This window comes from Labeo rohita, chromosome 19 (assembly GCF_022985175.1).
Source record: "Labeo rohita strain BAU-BD-2019 chromosome 19, IGBB_LRoh.1.0, whole genome shotgun sequence".
NCBI lineage: Eukaryota > Metazoa > Chordata > Actinopteri > Cypriniformes > Cyprinidae > Labeo > Labeo rohita.
The window spans coordinates 26,760,091-26,781,946 of NC_066887.1; the positions used below are offsets into that span (position 1 = coordinate 26,760,091).

The window sequence follows — 21,856 nt, forward strand, 5'->3', positions numbered from 1 at the left end:
TTCACAAATGTGATGTTTCTCACGTTTTCTATCAACAGTAGGATTTCTGGTAGTTTCACACCCGAAATCCTACTGGGAAACATGGCAGTGAACGGTGAGTTTTGTTTGGAGCTTTTGTGGGAAGTACGAAAACTTTAACCCTTACCTGCACAGTGTTTGCAGAAGTGTCAGAAATTAACTAGGGCATGGGGCAAAATGTCCTATTGTTCTACCTGTAAACATATTTGATATATTTTAAATTATTCTGGACTAAAGGCTACTCTTATACATAGCAGGTAGTTTTTAGCTGGTAAGTACAATATGAACTAAATTAAAAACACACACAAGGTTAGCCAGATTTAAATATTTCATAAGGGTAGTTAAAGAGGTGTTTAATGTAAACATAGAGACAATTTTTGTTTTCTAAACAACACGGATTGTGTTGATTTTGCTTTCTGGATTTTTGGAAGTGTCATAAAAATGACACTCTTCATGTTTGTACAATTAAAGTCAAAAGTTTACATACATCTTGCAGAATCTGTTAAAAAATTATTTCACCAAAATAAGAAGGATCATATAATAAATACATATGCATACATATATATAAAAATAATGCATGCTATTTTTTATTTAGTACTGACCTGAATAAGACATTCACATAATAGTCCACAAGAGAAAATAATAGTTGAAGTTATAAAAATGTGACCCTCAGCATTTTTGTGTATTTGAACCTTTCCAGTAATGGCTGTATGATTTTGAGATCCATCTTTCCACACTGAGGAAAACTGAGAGACTGCAACTATTACAGAAAGTTCAAACACTCGCTGTTGCTTCAGAAGGAAACACAATGCATTATGAGCTGGGGAGTGAAAACTTCTTGCATTTGAAGATCAGGGTAAATTTCACTTATTTTGTCTTCTGGGAAACATGGAAGTGTCTTCTGTAGCTTCTAAAGGGCAGTATTAAATAAAATCTTCATTCTGTTCAAAAGTTTTCACCCCTTAGCTCTTAATGCATTGTTTTTCCTTCTGAAGCGTGAGCATTTGAACCGTCTGTAATAGTTGCAGTCTCTCAGTTGTCCTCAGTGTGAAAAGATGGATCTTATAATCATATAGTCATTGTTGGAAAGGGTTCAAATACACAAAAATGTTGAAAAACCACAGAATGAATCATTCAGGCAGGTAACAGTAATAAGAATCAACTGTATGTAAACTTTTGAAAGGGGTAATTTTTTATAAATTCAACAATTATTTTCTTTTTGGACTATATGAAAATGTCTTTTAGGTGAAATATCTTATTCAGGTCAGTACTACATAAAAAAAAAATAACATGCATTTTGTATGATCTTTCTTATTTTGGTAAAATAATTAACATTTTGCAGATTCTGCAAGATGTATGTAAACTTTTGACCTTTTTTTAAAAAAGGTTATTTGTTTTTATCATGCAAGACAATGCTTTTTTGTTTATTTTTTAATGCCCCAGGATTGATGTCGTCAGAATTCTTGCTAACAGGAATGCATTGTATTGCGATAAGTCTTCAGACAGCCTTTAACAAGCCCCAGGGGAGACATATAGGCTAATGAATCATATCCCAGTGCCCGCGCTTTTCAACGATTATCTGTGTTTACAAGAGGCACCGCCTATGTAAAGCGGTTTGTACTGACTGGCGTCACTTTTTGTGTGGACTATGGTCATGCCTCACAGCTCTGATTGTGCTACAAAGTTCACTTGACCTTAAATATATTTTTGTTGCATAAATATGTTTTTGCAGACACCCCACAGGAACTGAGACCGGTTCAGCAAGATTCAAAATCTTAGACCCCTATTTCCACCTCAAACCAGTACGACGGGTCTGAAATTAAAATCTCCATACATCTTTTCAATGTTTTTCAGGTAATTCAAAATTCCACGGTATTCAGTTTAATACATTTGCACTTGAAAAGATCTAAATCTCTCTTATTACCTAAAAGAGATCAGCTCCCTTCCCCCAAGCCACACCTGTGAGCAAGGCAACTGGCGGCACCTACTTTATATTGTGTGGGAGATTGAATATGTCAATAAGGATGTCTCATCACTGACTGCAGTCTGGAGCTGAAATTTTTAAGATCTAAAACTAAGCCGCTGTGCAATCCGGATAGTTGAAGGCCTCGGGGTGGTGTTGAGTTACCATAAAATGATGTTATTAAATCAGGTGCGTTATATTGTCTACACAAAAGAACGAGGGAGATTGAGGAGGGTGTGCAGAGAATCTTATGTGTCACAGTCAATAAAGAGGCAAGGCAAGATTACCTGGAGAATAAAACGCTTTTTATTTGCCGTCACCTGCTTGGGCCAATCATTAACTCTGCAATGTTATAATTACATAAGAAAGTCACAAGGTAAAATTAAAGTGAGTTTTTTCAAGTTGACTAATACTTTAAAAGCCGCCATGTTGGTTCGCCACGCTGCCAATCAGCTGCCAGAACTCCAGGAACGTCAGCTCTCCGTCGTTATTCGCATCCAATGAGTTCATGAGCTGATCAATGGTGGCTGGGTCAGAAGCATTCTGTGAGAGAAGACAAGATGGACAGGCGTTCATATACGTACTTTCAATGATAGCATCTCCATCTAGTGGTTGTCACTAGTACTGCACATTCTTTTCTGCTGACCTATTAGTTTGGGGGGAGTTCCTGTTCTGGATGGGCCAAACAGAAAATGCTCTGATGTGGCATTTTTCTATTGTATCCAGCCTTGGTGATCTGGTTTGGATGTGGGCATGCTGAAAGCAGCCAGTTTCTTTTCACACTCACTAGCAGTATAAAGTCCATCTCTGAATTTAGAGCTTTTGCATAGGAAGGATTTGTGTATTTTCCTCTGCAAAAATCACAAACACGTGACTCACAAGGAATTCTTTTGAGGACTGGGATGTGGTTAACTAATAACTCACACCAGACCTCTGAAATGGGGCTTTTTTCCTTTTGGATTCATTCTTTACAAAGCACAGAATAGCCTGATAAACAAACACTGCAAGTAAGGCCATTAAACAATCTTTAATTTAATTATCTAAATATATTATAAATGAGGTCACAGATTAAAAAATATTTTTAGTAAAATTTAGAATTAAGACTAATCAAACACTGAAAAAAGCAAAAAAAATTAAAATTATAATTATCTAAATATTGTAATTAGTCCTGGGCAACCAATATGTGTGTGTACTGTGTATATTTCTTATGTATATGTGACCCTGGACTACAAAACCAATCGTAATGGTCAATCATCTAAAAGTTGAATAAATAAGCTTTCCATTGATGTATGATTTATTAGGATAGGACAATATTTGTCCGAGATACAACTGATACAATATCTGAAATCTGAGGGTGCAAAAATAATAAAAATAATGAGAAAATCGCCTTTAAAGTTGTCCAAATTAAGTCCTTAGCAATGCATATTACTAATCAAAAATTAAGTCGAGATACATTTACGGTAGGAAATTCACAAAATATCTTCATGGAACATGATCTTTACTTAATATCCTAATGATTTTTGGCATAAAAGAAAAATCAATAATTTTGACCCATACAATGGATTTTCGGCTATTGCTACAAATATACCCGTGCTATTTATGACTGGTTTTGTGGTACAGGATCACATATATAAATGCACACACGTGCATGTATATATTTAAGAACAATACGTTGGTGTTTATATATTAATATAATTGTAAATGCATGTAAATATTTTGAAAATATATAATGTATCTGTGTCATTTTTATATATATACACATATATTATTTAAACAAAAACCTTTATTTTGGATGCGATTAATCGTTTGAACAGCACCAATTGTAATTAAAGAACACAGATTAAATTAAATAATACTTAAATCTAATTCTATATTCTACCTCATAATTCTATAGTGAAATTCAGCATTATCCTTACTTTATTTTTCTCAGAACACAGAATAATAGTAATATTAATTAAGCAATGGAATACGGTCATTATTTATTTAATTATACAATATTTAACTGAAAAAAATATATATTAAAAATATTTTAAAATATTCTAAATCTTATAATTAGCATGCTGTAGAAGACAACCATTTTACTGTAGCTGTAAGCTCTTAAAAATAGAGGGTCTTTGCAGCACCTGAGATTCAGCAGACATGCCTCTTCTTACTAAGAACCATTTAGAGTTGGTTTTATGGTTCTGTGGAGATTTAAAAAAGAAGTTTTTAACGTTACATTGTCGTTTTTTAAGATCACTGTACTGATTCCTTATTCTTTAAGGCAGATAACTAAACTGATTCTAAATGGAATCCTTTATATTAATTATATATGGGCCTGAATTGAGAAATATACACGTGAAGCTGACAAACCATAGGATGTACTGTAATAACTCTAAAGGTTTACCTTTACAAAGTTTGGTAGCTGGGATGTGACCAAGCTCTGAAACTCTTCTTTGCTCAGAGTGTTTGCAGAGCCATCTTTCCCTGCGTAAATCTTGAACTGGGAGACGAGAACGTTAATTGCAGATTCCATGATTTTAGGAGTTAGGTTAGGTGGCTAGAAAACAAAAAAAATAATTGACAGGTTAGTCCTATAAAATCGGATTTAGAAATAAAGATTCAGAACCATTTACTCATAATCATCATGCTTTAAATCCATGGAGATATTTAGCAGACTGTCCAAGCATCTTTTTCCATACAGTGAAAGTGGACAAGTGGATGATTCCATTGTATGGAAAAAAAAATATTGGATGCTCTAGTAATTTTGTTTGCTTGATGCCAGAAAGATAAACAAGAGAATAAGTCAAAACTGACAGAATTTTCATTATCTGCCTGAACTAACACTTCAAGGGCAAAGAGGTACATGCAATACACACCAAAAATTGGATTTAATAGAAAAGAGAAAAATATCACAGGCCTACCTGAGCCAAGGAATGATGTTCTGACTGGAGTGATGTGAAAATGACCACATCTCAACTTATATTCTCTTCACCTGACCGTCAAACTCAGCGGAAAACCAAAAATCACACCCACCGCTCCATTTCACTTGTCAGGATGTTCTTATCTCTTGTTTTAATGTTTCCATAGCAAAGTAGTTTAGTCTCTTTCTCCCACACACGCACTCACACACTTACTCCAAATGCATTTATAGTAATCCAGATGACAAAATACAGCGTATATATGAGAGATCAATAGCATAAAGCCCGCATTGTGGTTTACGGTACCAAGAAAAAGTACTATTTATATTTGTTTGTGATTATTTCAAAGCATAACCTCACACATGAAGGTTGATTACTCTACAGCTATCAGGTTTCCCAAATGTTGTCAATCCAAACATCTGTCATCAGGGAAATTTCATCTGATAAACGCCATCAAAACTTACTCAGCATCAACTGACATGATGGAATAAATACAAAAACTCACTAATATGTCTCCTAGAGACAAGTTTTAGAGGTCAGAACTGAAAAACTGAGGTAGAACAAATGAGACTAGACATCCTCAAAGAAAATAAATCTCAAAGAGTAATTCTCATGGCAATGGTACATCGTTTTAATAATAATAATAATAATAATAATAATCATCATGAAAAATTGTTCATATTGATACATTGTGGCATTTGGTCTTGTATTACCTTTCTTTTGAAACGGTAGTAAATTTTCTTTCGTATTAAATATCATTGTGCCATATTATAACTTAAATTATGAGTTCCATTAAATAATTTTCTTCGTATTTACAAATTAGGCTAAATTCAATGGTTTTCATCCCAAAAGAGTGCAACAAAACAATAACACAGCTCAAATGATCTTGATGATTCACTACAATGGCTGTTTTCCTAAAATAGAAAGAGAATATAAATAAATGTCCACATCACCACAGTGCAAACAAAGCCATTACTGAAACGTTCTCGATTTTCATTCAATGTGGTTTTTTGGAGTTGATTTCAGTACCAGCATTCTGTGCTCACTAGTAAAGGCACATAAGCTAACATGTCAAAGGAAAAAAAAAAAAAAAGGAAAAAACACATTCAAAGATTTTACTTGGTTGTCATTTACATTAGAACTTGAGTTGGGGTAGAAACCGAAAAAAGCGAAAGCTTACAATGACCTCTAAAACCTCTGGCGAAAACAAAACTTAAAAGGAAACCAGTTTGACACCAGCTTAGTAAGCGAAAATCATGGGGTAGGTGCAAAGAAACCAGGATTTTAATCATAAAAATTAGCTAAAATAAAAGTTCTGACATTCTGCATCATTTTTAAAGACTTAGTTTGCTTCCAGAACAAAAATTTACAGATGATTTACTCACCCTCTTGTCATCCAAGATGTTCATGTCTTTCTTCAGTCGAAAAGAAATGATGTTTTTTTGAGAAAAACATTTCAGGATTTCTCACTCTATAGTGGACTTCAATGGTGCCCCCAAGTTTGAACTTCCAAAATGCATTTAAATGCAGTTTCAAGCGGCTCTAAATGATTTAAGGAAGAAGGGTCTTATCTAGTGAAACAATCGGTCATTTTCCAAACAAACTGACAAATATACTTTTTAACCTCAAGCGCTCGTCTTGTCTATTCTCTGCGATGCGCATGCGAACTCTGTGTAATCTGGGTCAAGGACAGTTATGTCGAACAAGGTCGTTTTCTTCTCCAGCTTCAAAATAGTCTAAAAGAAGGTAAAACCACAATGTAGGATGATTTTGATGTTGGAGAAGAAAACGAGATGGGAGTTTTCCACATACCCTAACTGTGTTAACTGTATTGAACCGGATTACAGGGTTCGCATGCGTGTCACAGAGAACAGACAAGAAGACCGTTTAAGGTTAAAAAGTATATAACTTGTCAACTTTTTTTTATAAAATGACCGATCGTTTCGCTAGATAAGATCCTTCTTCCTCGAATCATTTAGAGCCCTTTGAAACTGCATTTTGGAAGTTCAAACTTGAGGGCACCATTGAAGTCCACTATATGGAGAACCATTCTAAAATGTTTTCCTCAAGAAACATAATTTTTACGACTGAAGAAAGAAAGACATGAACATCTTGGATGACAAGGGGTAAATCATCTGTAAATTTTGGTTCTGGAAGCGAACTTCTCCTTCAAGTCAATTTTGGGACTATAAAGGGACAGATCTCATTGCACTTACCCAGTTTAGTGTCAATCTCGTTCACAACTCCGTATTTGCGATTGATCCATTTGCAAGTGAAGCGGTTTCATTCATGTGGCAACACTTAATGCTTAAGATGACTGACACTTTACACAGCAAGCAGGAGTCAAAGGGTTTAGCGTCGAAGAACAGGACTAACGGAGGTAGCTTACAACAAAACACCCAACGCACATGTGGGACTTCACTAATGACAAGACTCCGAAGGGAGAAACTCCTCACACACAAGGCATTAAACTACATCTACTGTCCGGGAAAGTAACAGGTAAGATTGTTTCTTTTTGTTTTCCCTCACTGTATTTTTCCACTCGAGTTCCTGGGGCAGCAGCAATTATGCCAAAGGGGCTGCGAACTGCAGCAGAGCCTCTTTCTCAAACTCTTCCATTTCTTCTTCGAGGGAATCATTGTCGTGCTGTTTGTCTTCTAAACCATCTGCCAGATCTTCTAGGATATCCGCGACGTCCTCGGCGAACTCGCTGAAGAGCATTCTGTCGTGGGCGAAAACGCCGCCGCTGAAGAACTGGGCGGTGAGGCGGCTGAGAGACTCCTTGCTTTCCTGTGGGACACCATCTAGCTTGCTTAGGTAGACCTTGAGAAGGTTCTGAAACTCTACAAGCTTCACAGGAACAAGCCCTTCTGCATCAGCGCAGCTGGATACGTCATGGCAGCCTTCGGCAGGATGTCGGTTCCTTCTGAGCTTCTCTTCTTGGTGTTTCCAGAAGTCTTCCTGCTCGTGGTGATGATGATGGTGGTGGTGGTGATGATGATGATGCTTGGAAGGTTTGGCCTCCCAAGGTCTTTCCTTCTGCCTCCTTTCCCTTTCTTGTCGTCTCTCGTCCTTTTTGTGGTCCCACTCTTCTTTGTACTTCTTGAGATGGTCTTTTCTTTTGTTTTTGTCATGCTTCCACTCTTTTCCCTTTTCCTCCTCGTCCTTTTTCCAGCGGCTGTCGTGTTCTTTCTTTCTGCCCCATTCCTTCTTTTCTCCTTTGTGTTCATGGTGTTTCCTTTTCCAGTCTTCCCGCTTTCCCAGCTGATCCACCTGCTTCGAGAGTCTCTTCTGCATCTCCACCAAGCTCTCCCTCAAACCTTCCTTGTTCCAGCCCTGTTTCTTCATTCCCTCCAGCCTCTTTCGGCTCTCCTCCAAAAGAGTTTTCTGCCGCTTGAGTTCTTCTGTCTTGTCCCAGTGTTTCTCAGGTATTTCTGGACTAGACTCAGCAGGAGAAGGTGGGTCAGAGTCGGGGAGCTGCTGTGGAAGATCTTCTTGAACTGAAGAAGAAAAACAAACGGTAAAATACACTGCAGTGTTGGCCAAATATTACATATACACTGGCGTTCAAAAGTTTGGGATCAAAATGTTTTTTTAGGAAATCTGTTACGCTCATCAGGGCTGAATTTATTTGATCAAAAATACAGAAAAAATGTAATATTGTGGAATATCATTAAGAGCTAAAATAATGTTTTTTTATTTGAATCTACATTAAAATCTAATTTATTCCTGTGATCAAAGCTGAATCAGCATCATTACTTCAGTCTTCAGTGTCACATGATCCTTCAGAAATAACTCTAATATGCTGATTTACTATCAGTGCTGGAACCTGTGATACTTTTTTCTGATTACTGATGAATAAAAAGTTACAAAGAACAGCATTTATTTAATCTTTTCTAATGATACACTACCATTCAAATGTTTAGGGTCAGTAAATTTTTATTTTATTTTTTTTATTTTTTGGAAGAAATTAATGCTTTTAATCAGTAAGGATGTGTTAAATTGATAAAAAAGACTTATATTGTTAGAAAAGATTTATATTTTGATTAAATGCTGTTCTTTTTAACTTTTTATTCATCAAAGAAACCATGAAAAAAATATCAGAGGTTCCAAACAAAATATTTGGCAGCACAACTGTTGCCAACATTGATAATTCTAATGATACATCAGCATATTAAAATAATTTTTGAAGGATTATGTGAAACTGAAGGCTGGAGCATCACAGGAATACATTATATTTTAAAGTATATTAAAACAGAATCCATTGTTTTATATTGTAAAAACATTTTGCAATATTACAGTGTTTTCTGTATTTTTGATCAAATAAATATAGCCTTGATGAGGATAAGAAACTTTTTCAAACACTTCTTTGAAGTCTTACTGATCCCAAACTTTTAAACAGCAGTGTGTGGGTTATAAAAAAATTTGTTTGATTATAAAAAAAAAAAAAAAAAAAAAAAAATCCATACTACCTTGTCTAAACAAAACACTAAAACTAATTTTAACATTAAAAATTGTATTTTAAATACATTTAAATAAAAAAAAAAAACATTTAAAACTATTAATTTGAAATTTTAATTTTAACATTTTAACTACAGTTGAATTTAGGCATCATAATATTATAATGTGCAGTAGGAAAACAGAAAATATATGATAAAAGACACTTACTTTGAAATTTGCTAATGATTACATTCAACAGTATTATTAATTTTTTTGTGTTATTATAGATAAACTTCCAGTCAGGAATATACGACAGAAAGGTAATCTAATAGTAAAAATAAAAGACATTATAATGCACAGTTAAATGACTAATATTGAAAATCTCTAATATCAGCTGATTACCCATTTATATGACCAATATTTGTTGTGTGTCTAAATATACACTACTGTTCAAAGGTTTGTGGTTTTTAAATGTTTTTGAAAAAGTCTCTTGCCAAGACTGCATTTATTTGATCAATAATACAATAAAAGCAATAATATCCTGTAATCCAGAGGTTGCGCTAGACTTTAACATTGCCAGTCATTTTGACGGACAGAGTTGTAAAAATTCCATCATAATATATTATTACCCGTCATTTTAATTTTCATATTTTAATTAGAATCATTTCATGATGTTTAAAATCATGTTTAATCATGAACCTAACGTTACAAGACCACAGCACAGTGTTTAAAAACAACAAAATACGCTAGGGCTGGGTAAACAAACAAACAAAAAAAAAAATTGATTTGAATAGATTCTCATTTTAATGAACCAACATCGATTCTTAAATCACAATTGATCTTCTGGTCTATGCTGTTTGCATTTGATGAATGAACAGTATATAGTGCGCCTTCCATCCAATAAATAGCAATAGGCTATGCTTTGTGTTAATTTTGATATGAAACAAAGTCTCCGATTTCAAATTCTGTCCATTTCATTAGGAAATCCAAGCAATAAATACCGTTTTGGCGCTCTTTAATGTGGCGCGATAGATCGTTGTAGCTTGTGTGTACTTGTCTGTGCGTAATCAAACACAGGAAAACATTCGTGACAGTTTTGTTTTTGTTCTGTATCCCGTGCTCTGCTACCAGACTGGAGCGCACTCGCCACAAACTGGACAGGGGTGGGAATTACAGCTACAATTTACAATAGATTACCCTCAGTGTAATCTGTCAAAATGACAGATGACCTTCAGATTTTTCCGTCACTGATAAATTTTTTTTTAAAATTACATCAATGACGGACAATTTTCGTTTAACGTGACTTCTGATGTAATCTATTCCTGTGAATTTATTCGCAGCTTTTACTCCAGTCTTCAGCTTCAGGTGATCCTTCAGAAATCATTCTAATATGCTGATTTGATGGTCTTCCTGAAGCTTTTTTTAAATCATTATCACTGTCGAATATCATGTTTCAAGTGATAAATTTGTGAAACTATGTTTTTTTCAGGATTCTTTGATGAATAGAGGGTTCAAAATAACAGCATTTATTTTAAATGTAAATATTTTGTAACATTATAAATGTCTTTAATGCCATTTTAAAGTGTCTCTGCTTACTAAAAGTATTAACTTATTAACTTAGAAAAAAACATATTATTTAATAAAAAAAAAAAACTAACAACCTCATTCTCATCTTGTTTGAACTTTTGGCTGTTAAATTTACATCCAAATTTAAATGCTGAGTTTTAAAATTCAAATACTGTTCATGTGCCATTCCCACTCTCTCTCTCATCATACCGGTTAGCTTTGTGAGCTCAGCGACTCTTGCTCTCAGCGTCTGTAGTTCTTCTTTTAAACCAGGCAGTTCAGACAGTTGTTCTTTCAATTTAGTGTTCTCATTTTTCAGCGTCCCCTTCTCTGTGCTATGCATATCTGCCGCCATTTTCAGAGCCTGGTCCAGCTCCTCTTTCTGTGACTGATCAATGACAAAGAAAGAACATATCCTAAGGGTTTCAACATCTGAAAATAATTAGCTGGAACACTCTATAGACATTAGCAGAAAACTGCATTCATGTAGAAAAAGAACCAAAAGACTTTGCATATGAAGTTTCTATTATGACGTTAGAGAATAGAGGAACTGTGGACTAACCTCAATCTGAGCCTCTAATATATTTATCTGTTTATTCTCTTGGGCAAGTTTATCAAGAAGATCCTAGAAAAAGAGAGACAAGTCATCATAGGTGAAATCAACTTGTACATGCTTGTTAATAATGAAACAGAGCAAAGTCAAAAGCAATGCACAAACCTGGTCACTTAATTCTGTACCGTCAAAATCATCTGTGGGAGAGAAAATAGATTTGTAAATGTTCTTTGAGATCTCACAGACAAGAAAAAGTGAATTGCAAAACTGTTAGTGTCAAAAACTCAAATGCTGCAAGTCACTGTAGTTTATGCAACAGCAGTCACACAATTCAGAGGTTAGATTGTTTTTTTACAGGCATGTTGGGTCTGAATATGAATCAGTCCAGTTCTCTCTGTAACACACTCAAAAGTTTGGGTCAGTAAGAATTAAAAAAAAATAATTTATAAAATGTATTGCACAAAAATGCATTAATTCATCAAAAATAGCCATAAAGGTATTTTTATTGTTACAAAAGATTTCTTTTTTTTTTTTTTAAATGCTGTTCTTTTCAACTTTCTATTTATCAAACAATCCAGATTTTTTAAATCACAGCCGTTGACAATGAAATTTTCTTTAAAAAAAATTCTAAGAAAAAGTTTCTTAAGCATCAAATCAGCATATTAGAATGAAATCTGAAGGAACGTGACAGTGAAGACTGGAAAATGATCCTGAAAATTCAGCTTTTCCATCACAGAAATACAATTTAAAATATATTGAAATAGAAAACCGTTTTTTCAAATGATACTAATATGAGACAGCTTTCAAAAATATGGAAACAAAAAAATCTTACTCACCACAAACTTTTAACTTGACAGTGTTTATACAACCTAACTTGCTTTTTGTTGCTTTTTGATTTAGTAACCCTGGCATTCTCTACAAAAACATCATGTCAGCAAAATCCCAGCATTAAGCCATTTCAGGGTGAGGCAGCCACTACTGAAACTAAACAAATAGAAAGATGAAGTGTGTAATTTCTTGCCCCAAGTGACACCAAACTGCAGTGCGTTTGTTTGAGTGGCCTGAACAAAAGTGTAAGTTTGGGATGCTCCCTGCATTTTTCAAGCACTGAAAGAGTGTTTGACAAAATGTGGCACAGAAATTATACACTTCAGCTTTAAAAGGGAAGTGTAAAAGCAAACAGCTAAAAACCCCTTTGGCAAAGCAGTGCATCCGCAGTGATGATATAGGCTGAAGATAGAGGCTGCCCTTAGGTTAATGTACCTTTTTCTCCCTACTCATTTGTTAATGTTTGAATATTTGATGGGAACAAACTCTACCATCGGCACAATGGCAACTTCTATCCACAGCTTAAACACAAGCATATACTGCCACCTAGCTCAAACTCTGAACCTACCATCAGATAGGTCAACCACAGAACCTGGAGGCATAACAACATTCATGAAAATGGGAAATGAACGGTCTTTAACGTATAATGAGGCGTATATGAATTACTCAACAGTTACGCACAGTCGAAGTTATGTGTCATATGACCAAATATAGAGTGTGATTGAGATTTGTGACTAATGTTATACAAAACTCACCGGAGAAAAAGAAGGATCCAACACAGAGCAGGACCAATGCTCCCACTATGAGCTGATTCAAAGAGAAACCTCGTTTCTCCTCTTTCCTTGCTGGCAGGTTGAACTCCTCCTCTTCCTCTTCCTCCTCATCTGAGCTTCGCTTCAGCAGTATGGTAGGTTGCACATGTCGGAGCCTCAGACCATCATCGTCTGCTGAGGTGCCCGCTGGAAGATCAGGACCAAGAGATTCTGAAAATTATAGAAAAAATATGGAGAAACAAGATAAGCAGAAATATGGTGAAAGTGGGTAGAAATTGAAGTTATGGTTGAAGAAAATAAAAACTCTAGAACATTTTTGATCAATTAAAACTGTGTAACATTTACTCAAATTCAGTGAAATTCAATACTGAAACATATAATGCTAAATAATTATATTTATTCTAAATATATTAAATATATAAATAAATAAAGGTTCAAGCACTTTAAGGCATTTAAGCACATATGTAGCAAGCTTTTTTTTTTTTTTGCAAATACAGGTAATTTACCATAGAAATATTATGTTTTGTAACGTTTATGACTGTTAAAGTGCCAGCTGTGGTCCGGCCTTTAGGATCACCTGTTGCATTTCCTCAGCAGGTTTTGTGAAGTTTTGAGCTTTACTTTAGGCTTTATAGGGTTTTGGGTAAATTCAGACATGCCCCTTTTCTGAACGACCTCGTTATAGCTTCCCAAAGGGTAGATTTAATTTTTTTTTTTTTGATAATTATTGACCTAGAGAGTGCATAAAATTGTACTGCAGTGTTTTTCCAGATTGAGCGAAAAACCTAGGACTAGTTGGCAAAAGGTTTTTTACATCATTTAACAAACGATTCAATTGACAGCAGTAGTTCTAGAGGCAAAAATGTTCAGAATTAGGAGTTCTATCGTATGATACGAATATCACTTGTGTGTGCGATACGAATAAAACGTACAACGCACAATCGTTTACTCCCTTGAAAAATGCGATATCGCCCCCCAGTGGTCGATTTCAAATTTTTCACAGGCCTTTGGGGACACGGGTCAAACAGGCCCACGAGTTTCATTCCAATCAGCCTATGTTAACCTTGTCTAACAGATGCTCAAAATTCGTCTGCCATTGGCGAACATGTTTTTTGAGATATGCAAATGTCCTTGTAGGCACTTGTGGCACTAGACAAGACAGTGCACACACCGATTTTTATGTTGATGGGACAAACGGCTGCGTAGGTATAGCCATTTTTATGTAACTCGTAGGATTTTTGTCCTACAACCTCAGACTGAGCTCTTACATAAGTGTTCTGAGTTTAGGCGTGAGCCAAGGATTCCAAGGACATAAGAGACTTGAGCCTGCGACTGACGGTTTAGGAGTAGTGACAGTAATGCTTTGGTAGCGACACATCACACTGCAGAATTTTAACCCACATACTAAAACACTATTAACATACTAAATTACAAAAATTTGCATAACTGTACTAAAATTGTTTATTTCCCCCAAATACGAGGATTATGTGTTCCCTTTTGTCAATACCAAAACAATGATGACATGTTTCGGTCGTGATTGTTTGGGTAGTGACAACTTTATTGAGTAACACCCCAAAAAAATATCAAAGATATCACTATCGAAACTCCACCAAATGCTAATCTGCACATGGTTAGCTAGCAGAGTTCTGAAAAGTGGTAAACATATAAACTGAATGTTATGGAAATCCCAAAAAAAGTATGCTTAACTATAGAACTATTAAAGTTACACACTGTTTTTTCAGACTTTTGAACATATTTACTTCATAATGATGGGGGCCTATCTACTCACCATGTAGCTATGAGAAATAGGGACATATGGATATTTCCTGAACATAAATGTAGCGGTGTAGTTAAAATCAGTCTCAGCCAATGTATCCTGCACATGTATTACTTAATAAACATTGTTTTGAACATCATACCTGGCTCTCTGATAACATCTGGGAATTTCTCAGGCAGCTCTATGTCTTCTTTCTCAAAATTAGGCTCCTCCTCAGTCTCAACCGAACCAATGGTTTCTGGATAAGGGCTGTCAGGGGTGGGGCTTTCTACTGTGGAGCCAAATCCTGTATCAGTCTCAGAGGGCAGGGCCAGAGGTGGGGTTTCAGGGGCAGGATGTACATCAGCATGAATATCAAGCACAGGGAGTGCAGATGAATCACTAATTTCAGGAATGGAGCTTATGTCTGCGCTAACAACAGGGGTATCAGGAGAAGAGCTTATTTCTTTGAATGGTTCAGGAGTGGAGGTAATTTTGGGCTCTGATTCAGGGGCGGGGCTTTCTTGAACTGGAACATGCTGGCCGGGGAAGATATCGGCAACGTCCTCTTCAGTGGGTTCGTCGAGGACAGACTCTTCTGAAAACTGGAAGGCTGATTCTGTAGCGATGCTGAAGGGAACAGCGCCCAGAAGGTCACTGTCTGGGGGAGAACTGGTGATTGTGTCATGGATGACAGGAGCATGGATCTCCGGATCAAGCTCGACCTCGGTATTACCAGACGCTGACATTTCCTCAAAGAAATCTGGGGATGTTTCCTGGCAAATCTGGACATTGGACAACACACAGTTGTTAGTCTTTTAGGAAGGAGACGGTTTGGCATTCAAATTCAGACGTCAGGCACCACTTTTAGTAGGATTAGTAGATAAACAATGAAAAAGAGATTTAAAATAGTTTCTAAATATTTACATAGATATTTCAGGCTTATGCAATTTTAAGTAGCGTTTTATGTTCTTTTGACATGCATGAATGCACATCTGAACAAACAAAACAGAAAAATTTAGATTTAGGTTGAATTTAAAAATCAAGTCATACTTGTGCACAGTGTGAACAAATTGAGCAAAACAAATACTGTGATAGAGAATGAAAACTGAACTAATGCGCTGTACATACCGGCGGTGATGCACTGACCTGGTGACCCTCCTCTGACAAAACAGTCTCCACCATTGGAGTTTCGGGGTCATGTGACCTCACCTCCAAAGAGCTTCCTAAAATAAACACAGTTTCACATTTCAAAATCTACAAATTGGCGTTACAACTACTGAGATGATGCTGTTTGCACATTAATATACACTACATTTTAAAAGTTCGGGGTCTGTACATTTTTTAATGTTTTTAGGTCTTTTATGCTCATCAAGGCTGTACGTAAACAATAATATTGTGGAATATTAATACAATCTGAAATTACCATTTTAATATATTTTAAATATATGTTATATCTTTAGTGTCACATGATCCTTCAGAAATAATTCTAATATGCTTGATTAATTTTATGGATTACTGCTGAATTAAAATATTAATTTCTTTTAAAAAAAAAATCTTACTGACCTCAAACTTTTAGAATGACATTTATTTAACATTTTTCCAATTCCCAAAATAATACTGATACTTGCTACTAATTAAAAAATATCATAAATGAGCAGTTAGGATTATAACCTGCTATTTCCTCTGAAAGACTGGGTGCATCTCCAATACTTTCTGTCCCATCATCCACTGGTGCTGTAGGGTCTGCAGCAGCCTCCTAAAAAAAATCAAAAGTGCACATCACTACACCTGATTCATTCATTAAAATATACAGACAATATCAGTGACATAAACATTTTGACAGAAGGGTTTGCAAACCTCTGGAGAGAGCAGAGTCCAGCTATTACTGGATGACCCGGTGCTGCCGGTGCTGTTATCAGACATGGCCCTCTTGTGGCTCCGCACAGCACCTACATAACGAAGATAAGCACATGCAGAAAGATTAGTTTATTAACAATATCTACTATTCTGCACAGATTATCATATACAGTAAAATAAGTGCTAGCATACATTAAAATTATCGCACTGATTTCATAATTGCAGAGTGAATGTTTTTGATGTTTGACTGCAATAAAAACATCCTTTAACTTTAACATTTGCTGCTAGCTTTAAAAAACAGCAATACTTATACTTCGTAATTCATCAGAGATAATCACTTAACACATACGCCATTTTATTTTATAATGTTGAAAACAGCTTAGTAGTTACTTTGAAGAATAGAAAGCTCAGAAAAACAGCATTTATCTGAAATAGAAATCTTTTGTAGCATTATAAATGTCTTTATCATCACTTACGATAAATTTAAAGCATCCTTGCTAAGTAAAATTATTAATTTCTATGACCTTTAACCTAATCTATAAATTTAGCTTTGATCACAGGAAAAAAAATAAAAAATTAAAATATATTCAAACAGAAAAACATTATTTTAAATAGTACAAATGTTTCAAATTTTTACTGTTTTTGCTGGACTTTGGATCAAATAAATGCAGGCTTGGTAAGCAGAAGAGGCTTCTTTAAAAATATTAAAAATCTATTGACTGGTAGTGCATCCTGATGAATGGTTGTATAACATTTCAATACTGTGTCTTTGTGACTTTTTGACAACTCTGTCACTTCCCTCATTTAAAGCAAATTCTATTAGTTGCAAGCAACATTTAAAACACAGAATGACTACTAATGGCAAATTTAATACATGCTTGATTGAAAATATTTAATTTAGTCTTATTGTGGTGACAATTCAATAGATGCCGTTGAAAATCTGAAGCTATAGTCTCAGTTCATTAATTCATTCATTCATTCAAGCTAATTTGTCAATATTTATACTACATATTTGACACATTGTGTTTATCTGACAGTGATGACACATAATGAGTGACAGGCAAGGAAAAACACATTTTGTGAGAAAATGGACGAAGCTTAAACCCACACATAGGTAAATACATCTTAAAATGAACAGGTTCACAAAACAACAATGCAAATCAATGCATAAACATAATTTGTGCAGGCTTTTTATTTCATTCCTCAAGAATCAGTGAACCTAAGCACACTTATTATATAATCCACACTTAAGAACTGTTTGCCTTATTTATTCAATTAGAGAGAGCCGATGTAATCAAGGAGATAGCGATTAAAGCCATTACATAACAACAGGCAAACACAAGACACGAACAATACACAAGAGACTGCTGCAGTCTATGAAGCCACACTCAAATGTGACCAAAAATGGTCGGACGGCCTCGTTGCATTCCTGGCCTATTGTTTACCGCGTTTAAATGGACATTTTTAATTCGCTAACGCGCTGTCATAATGGTGATGCACAACCTAGGCTGCGTATTTACATTGTGTACAGTGGCCAATTCAGCGTTCGGCAACACCACACGCCATGCAGAATGAACACAACCCTCTTCCGCATGAAATAAGGATCCTTACCTATTCATTCCAGATTATACACACGGATGCTGTTGTATTAAACGCTTACCGTGCTCAAAACGGCGTCAGTCGCGTTGCGCACGCGTTATTCCGTTCGTAATCGTTTAATTTCTCCAGGCGCGATCCGTCTTGCGAACTTCGCAACTTCGGGAATTCCGAGTTTGCGTTTCTCTCCAATGGGACTCTGATACCGTTCCGCTCAAACACTAAACAGCCAATGGGAATAAAGCGTCGTGTCGAGCATACCGACAGCTCATTTCAGCTGTGACTGACAAACGCAGGTGAAAGTGACAATCTAAGCGTGAAGCGCTGTCTTATCGTTGACTTGAGGGGAAGTAAAGACTCCCAACAACATGCATTAACTCACTATATATAGGGACAAGACATGTTCTCCTCCAGCAGTCTAATGACACGTCTACACAACTAGAGCTAAATCTGTTGGGACTTCCCAAATGCTTGTCTGCTACAGCTGGAGTGGCCTAAATAAACATTGCTCTTGTGTTGCAACATGTCCTTTTGTAATTAACACATAGATAGATAAACTGCAGTAGGAAAAATACTGGTGGCATCTGCTGTATGAAAGGAAGCATCGAACAACAGACTTTCACCTTAACAACATTGTTTGTGTATATGTATATTTATCATAGTTAATGTATATTGTAAAGCTGGCAAGTCATTGCCACAAAAAACCTGGCAGGTGATCGGGCGGAGTTTAAGTTTAGATTAAATTGAACCACTATTTTAAAGGGATAGATAAAATTACAAAAATAAAAATTCTGTCATTATTTACTCACCCTTATGTCGTTCCAACCCCATAAGACCTTTGTCTCTTTAAAACACAAATTAAGATATTTTTTTTTATTAAATCCAAGAGCTTTCTGACCCTCCAGACAGCAAGGGTACAGAAACATAGTAAAGACATCATTTAAATGGTCCATGTGACGTAATTTTATGTAGCTATGAGAATGCTTCATAACAAAAATAATGACTTTATTCAACAATTCTTCTTCTTCATGTCACTGTATGTGCCTTTACGGTACGCCTCTCGTTAACTTTGCCGAACTAAATTGTGGGTCTGTTGCATTGAATCACTGCCATTGCTCGCAGGCAGAAGTTAAAAACTTTTTAAGCGACAACGCAGGCGTCAGCCAATCAGATCGCCTTATACAAATATGCAGACACTAGCCAATCCCATTAAAGGAGAAGTCCACTTCTAAAACAAAGATTCACATATAATGTACTCACCCTCTTGTCATCCAAGATTTTCATGTCTTTCTTTCTTCAGTCATAAAGAAATTATGTTTTTTGAGGAAAACATTTCAGGAAAACATCTCATATAATGGACTGCTATGGTGCCCCGATTTTGAACTTCCAAAATGCGGCTTCAAATGATCCCAATTGTGCAAATATTTATTTACTTTCTATATTTATCTTTCACAAGCAAATATTTTAATGAAATAGTAATATATTAAAAGTAATCTACAAATAATGCAATACCATTAAAAATGAAGGTAAAATCTGTGTTCTTTTATTAATGTATCCACCTTATTCTTTAACGCAGAAGTAAGCCTATGCACTGTAAAAAATAAAAAACACAATTTGTTGAGTCAGCTTAAAATAATTTGTTACCCTGCTGCCTTAAAATTTTAAGTTCAGTCAACTAAAATAAGTTTAGTCAACTTGAAATGTTAAGTTGTACTAAGTAACAACTTAGATATTTGTGTTTGCTAAACTTAACAGATGGGTAAGTAACCCAGCTGGCTTAAAATTTTAAGTTGATTCAACTCAAATATCTAAGTTGTCACTTAGTATAATTTAACATTTCAAGTTGAATAAATATGTTTTTTTGAGTTGACTGAACTTAAAATTTTAAGGCAGCCAGGTTACAAATTATTTTAAGTTGACTTAACAAATAGTTTTTTACAGTCTGGGTGAGACTTCCGGTTCATTAGCCGCTATAGGAAAATAACGAGAAAAATAACAACGTGCAGTAAACGATAAAACTGTTTGCACTACAAACCAGTGTGCTCATAATTAAGATAATACAATAATAATATGGTAAGACACACCAATCTGCAATATCAAGCAGCAAAACGAGCTGTTTTGTACAGCTAAAAATAACTGGATGCGGATGAGACCGGAAACCAGACCCAAAAAGTTTACAAATGGCCACGCCCATTCTTACAGGAAGAAAATGGTGGATATTGACCTTATGTAGCCCCGCAGTGTTGTCAAGTCCAGGTTTTTTGTCCGTGGAATTGGGTTACTGTAACACTGTTGCTGCAGGTTATTTTCATGTCCACAGGTTAAAACGACCCCAAAAACGTAATATTTATCCTCTGAAATGCGAACTTTACCAGGGGAATCCCGCCAAAAAACGTGTATTTTACTCTGCTGAATATGATTTTTAAAGGGGTATACCCCCTCTAAACGTGATTGAGCTAGTTTTGAGTAGCAATTTGCTGGGTTTTGTTGTCAAAACCTGGCAACCATGCAGCCCCGCCCCTTTTTAGCGCTGCGTTTGTTGTCTTCTGTCTTTCGGTTGTATTTCCACAGTGATCTGACGGATTTATCAATGAACCTTTTAAAATATTGCTCTGCTGTCATTTGTTGACATTTGCTTTAAACATGACAATGCTCATGATCATTTTCGTTAACTCTACAGTACAGAAATCCACTTTGCCAGCTAAATTACTCTAAAACAGCGATGCCATAGAAATATTTAGAGCTACCGCACAAACGGAAATTCTAAGCCAATATTCTAAAGATGATGAAGCGCTTGTTTCTCTGGAGAATAAGGGGTTTGGTTTGTGTGTTATGCAGGTGTAGGGAAACCAGGTCAATTAGAACTAATTAAATATCACTCACCTTTTTGTATTATAAACACAAGTATTAAAATGTAACAAATAACAGGGATTATAAAACTGACACGAGATCAGTTAAAACCATTAGACGCTGCTCATGTGTCCAGATCTACGCCATCTAGCGTCAAACAAATCGAATTTTGAAATGTTTCAAACCGACGTTCGAAAAAGATAACGTTACTTTTGAAAAAGTTTCGAGCCACTAATTCGAAACAAAACATTCGTAAATGTTTCAAAGCTTCATGAAGCAAAAGCGCCCACTACTAGTGATACGATATTAAGGAAAGAAGAACATATTGCAGTCAACGGAATGAGCGGACTGATACAGACTGCAATATTGCAAACAGTAAGTTATAGTTATGATCAAAGGGCAGCATAAATTGTTTTTAAATTAAATGTAATTAAATTAATACACGTTTTAGATGTCTGAATACTTTTGGGGTCACTTCCTATTGTCAGTAGCATTTCTTATTGTATTTTGTGTGCTTTGTATTGTATTGTCTTAATCTTCTATTTATAACAGCAACATTCAGCCAGGCCTCTTCAGGCAGTAGTGCCACTGTTTAGCATATGGTGACCATAAGACTTCCAGAATGTTCTACTGCCATTATAGAAGGAACTTTTTCAATGCATGCAACTGGATCACTGAAGAACCACAGAACGATGAGTAATCACTGCAGCTCATTTCAAGTGCTTTGTGCCATTCTTTCTGCATACTTTCAGT

At 35.6% G+C, this 21,856-nt stretch overlaps 2 protein-coding genes across 6 annotated transcripts; both read right to left on the reverse strand.

Annotated features, from left to right (window-relative positions):
* Positions 1-2,269: 2,269 nt before the first annotated feature.
* s100a11 (S100 calcium binding protein A11) lies at positions 2,270-5,368 on the reverse strand. 2 transcript variants are annotated; one of them, XM_051136538.1, is made up of 4 exons: positions 4,885-5,368; positions 4,368-4,520; positions 4,105-4,164; positions 2,270-2,524 (listed from the first exon to the last, which is right to left on the reverse strand). In XM_051136538.1, the coding sequence occupies exons 2-4, from the start codon at positions 4,494-4,496 to the stop codon at positions 2,396-2,398; spliced, it is 318 nt and encodes a 105-aa protein (XP_050992495.1). In that variant the 5' UTR covers positions 4,497-4,520; positions 4,885-5,368; the 3' UTR covers positions 2,270-2,395. The 2 variants fall into 2 exon arrangements, with proteins under 2 accessions (XP_050992495.1, XP_050992496.1); XM_051136539.1 differs by lacking the exon at positions 4,105-4,164.
* Positions 5,369-5,960: 592 nt separating this feature from the next.
* On the reverse strand, positions 5,961-18,705 carry pbxip1a (pre-B-cell leukemia homeobox interacting protein 1a). 4 transcript variants are annotated; one of them, XM_051136532.1, is made up of 11 exons: positions 18,269-18,705; positions 16,658-16,749; positions 16,472-16,556; positions 15,929-16,023; positions 14,961-15,582; positions 13,024-13,251; positions 12,837-12,860; positions 11,606-11,637; positions 11,450-11,512; positions 11,098-11,275; positions 5,961-8,381 (listed from the first exon to the last, which is right to left on the reverse strand). In XM_051136532.1, the coding sequence occupies exons 2-11, from the start codon at positions 16,721-16,723 to the stop codon at positions 7,447-7,449; spliced, it is 2,328 nt and encodes a 775-aa protein (XP_050992489.1). In that variant the 5' UTR covers positions 16,724-16,749; positions 18,269-18,705; the 3' UTR covers positions 5,961-7,446. The 4 variants fall into 4 exon arrangements, with proteins under 4 accessions (XP_050992489.1, XP_050992490.1, XP_050992488.1 ...); XM_051136533.1 differs by having other exon boundaries at positions 15,947-16,023; positions 18,318-18,704; XM_051136531.1 differs by having other exon boundaries at positions 18,318-18,704.
* Positions 18,706-21,856: the final 3,151 nt, after the last annotated feature.

Bases quoted from the DNA above. Each gene is read 5' to 3' on its own strand.
- s100a11 (XM_051136538.1), bottom strand. From the start codon at position 4,496: ATGGAATCTGCAATTAACGTTCTCGTCTCCCAGTTCAAGATTTACGCA. The intron at 4,165-4,367 runs GTAAACCTTTAG...AAATCTCCACAG, and splicing joins AGCTACCAAACTTTGTAAAG to AACCATAAAACCAACTCTAA. The intron at 2,525-4,104 runs GTGCTGCAAAGA...CTTCTCTCACAG, and splicing joins GCATGTCTGCTGAATCTCAG to AATGCTTCTGACCCAGCCAC.
- pbxip1a (XM_051136532.1), bottom strand. From the start codon at position 16,723: ATGTCTGATAACAGCACCGGCAGCACCGGGTCATCCAGTAATAGCTGG. The intron at 15,583-15,928 runs GTATGTACAGCG...TCCAATGTCCAG, and splicing joins AGGTCAGTGCATCACCGCCG to ATTTGCCAGGAAACATCCCC. The intron at 11,276-11,449 runs GTTAGTCCACAG...GTCATTGATCAG, and splicing joins TATTAGAGGCTCAGATTGAG to TCACAGAAAGAGGAGCTGGA.